Source organism: Alosa pseudoharengus, unplaced genomic scaffold (genome assembly GCF_046254945.1).
Source record: "Alosa pseudoharengus isolate Yale_2024_CS ecotype anadromous, Long Island Sound unplaced genomic scaffold, YU_APseudo_1.1 YU_APseudo_1.1_scf_18, whole genome shotgun sequence".
NCBI lineage: Eukaryota > Metazoa > Chordata > Actinopteri > Clupeiformes > Clupeidae > Alosa > Alosa pseudoharengus.
In genome coordinates, this window is record NW_027468650.1 from 2,401,185 (window position 1) to 2,403,684 (window position 2,500).

Sequence of the window (2,500 nt, forward strand, 5' to 3'; positions counted from 1 at the left end):
GCATTAGAGAGAAAGAGAGAGAGAGAGAGAGAGAGAGAGAGAGAGAGAGAGAGAGAGAGAGAGAGAGAGAGAGAGAGAGAGAGAGAGAGAGAGAGATGCTGGCAAACTCCACCATTTCTGCTTTTGGGCCATATAATTACTACTTAAGAGTGACTATAAACCTTTGCAATGTAATGTGTATGTAACGCAAAAGGGACTGAAGCAAAGTTTCGTTTTAAACTGAGCTGAGGAAAAGTCATTTTCAATCATCTAAAACTTTTTTCATACTGCTTCATACTGTTCACACGGCCATTAGAAAAAAAGTCCAAATGTAGCCCAGACATTTCTTGCTAATGAGCTGCTAGTAGCACATGATGAGAGAGACCACTGAACTGGACACTGTTGTTATGATGAGAGACTACTGAACTGGACACTGTTATGATGAGAGACTACTGAACTGGACACTGTTGTTATGATGAGAGACTACTGAACTGGACACTGTTGTTATGATGAGAGACTACTGAACTGGACACTGTTGTTAGCATCCTCTTGCTAATGAGCTGCTAGTAGCACGTGATGTGTTGTTGGTTGTGTCCACTTGTGTTGAGGTGTTTTTATACATGAATAATGAGATGGATACCTGGCTGGCCAGAGAAGAGGTCCTCTTTGCATGCTCGATATCAGGCCTGCCCAGAACAGACTGCTCGTTGTACAGATCGGCTTTGGCCTTGCTCTTATACGCCACCTGTACCCAGACAGAGAGCACACGTGAAGAGTGAGACACTGAGCTACTACTGCTGTACACTGTTAGAACCCACACTAATGAACATGTACACTGTTAGAACCCACACTAATGAACATGTATACCTGCTCTACACTGTTAGAACCCGCACTAATGAACATGTATACCTGCTCTACACTGTTAGAACCCACACTAATGAACATGTACACTGTTAGAACCCACACTAATGAACATGTATACCTGCTCTACACTGTTAGAACCCACACTAATGAACATGTATACCTGCTCTACACTGTTAGAACCCACACTGACGAACATCTACACTGTTAGAACCCGCACTAATGAACATGTATACCTGCTCTACACTGTTAGAACCCACACTAATGAACATGTACACTGTTAGAACCCACACTAATGAACATGTATACCTGCTCTACACTGTCAGAACCCACACTAATGAACATGTACACTGTTAGAACCCACACTGATGAACATGTACACTGTTAGAACCCACACTGACAAACATCTACACTGTTAGAACCCAGACTAATGAACATGTATACCTGCTCTACACTGTTAGAACCCACACTGACGAACATCTACACTGTTAGAACCCGCACTGTGAACATGTATACCTGCTCTACACTGTTAGAACCCGCACTGTGAACATGTATACCTGCTCTACACTGTTAGAACCCGCACTGTGAACATGTATACCTGCTCTACACTGTTAGAACCCGCACTGTGAACATGTATACCTGCTCTACACTGTTAGTCACTCTTGACAAAAGTGGCAACAAAATGAATACAAGTAAAGACATGTAGCCTGATACCAGTGACTGTCACCAAAACAATAGCAACACCACAAAACACAGTTATACATTTCAAGTTTGACTGTGTCTGACGGGATTGTGTGCATGTGGGTGGTGCTGTTCAGCTTGTCATACAGACATGAAATCTAAAACCCTGAGGTTAGCGGCTCATTCAGAGTGATACAGCAATGAAGCAGCTTCCTGTGCCATCATGCTAATTCTGATACAGCAATGAAGCAGCGTCCTGTGCCATCATGCTAATTCTGATACAGCAACGAAGCAGCGTCCTGTGCCATCATGCTAATTCTGTATGCAAGGCAGAGCAGCAGAGTGGTGGTGTAGGAGCCGTCCTGCTTAAACTTTTATGACTTTTATATCACACACACACACACACACACACACACACACACACACACACCATACATCACTAACCACCTGCTCACTGTGCAAGGAACCTATCCCCTAAACACAAACACACACAAAGCAAGACATTCACACACACGCATACTTACATCACTAGCCAGTTTGGTTGCTTCGGTGGCACTGCGTATGTCTGGCCTGTCCAGCACGTCACTGTACTTGTGCATGTCCAGCCTGCCCTTCCTGTACTCCACCTGAGGACAACAACAACGTCAATACAGTCATGTGTATGGTAGAGGTGTAACGGTACACAGAAGTCACGGTTCGGTTCATACCTCGGTTCGGACATCACGGTTCGGTACGAGTTCGGTACAATGGAGGGGAAAGCAAAACAAAAACGCAGAAAGCATTTTTTTTTGTGCATGTCTCAGGCTGTACCACCTAGTGTCATACAGTATCTTCCCTGAGTTATCTGCAACAGCCTGAAGTGTGTAAGATGTAGGCTAAACAGTACAATAAGTACCCAGACTCCATCTGTAACTTGTAAACAAAATAAGACAATCAGCTCTAAAACTGAAAATAGGCCTACAGCATCTCTTATTTCTGA

At 43.8% G+C, this 2,500-nt stretch overlaps 1 protein-coding gene across 2 annotated transcripts in view; it reads right to left on the reverse strand.

Moving 5' to 3' along the window:
* LOC143130828 (uncharacterized) overlaps window positions 1–2,500 on the reverse strand; it is a 91,201-nt gene that overhangs the window by 26,384 nt on the left and 62,317 nt on the right. For both annotated transcript variants that reach the window (XM_076290052.1, XM_076290051.1), the window contains exons 43-44: window positions 2,046–2,147; window positions 620–724 (exon numbers count right to left, since the gene is read on the reverse strand). In XM_076290052.1, the coding sequence (XP_076146167.1) occupies window positions 620–724; window positions 2,046–2,147 (207 nt within the window). The remainder of the gene's footprint in view (window positions 1–619; window positions 725–2,045; window positions 2,148–2,500) is intronic.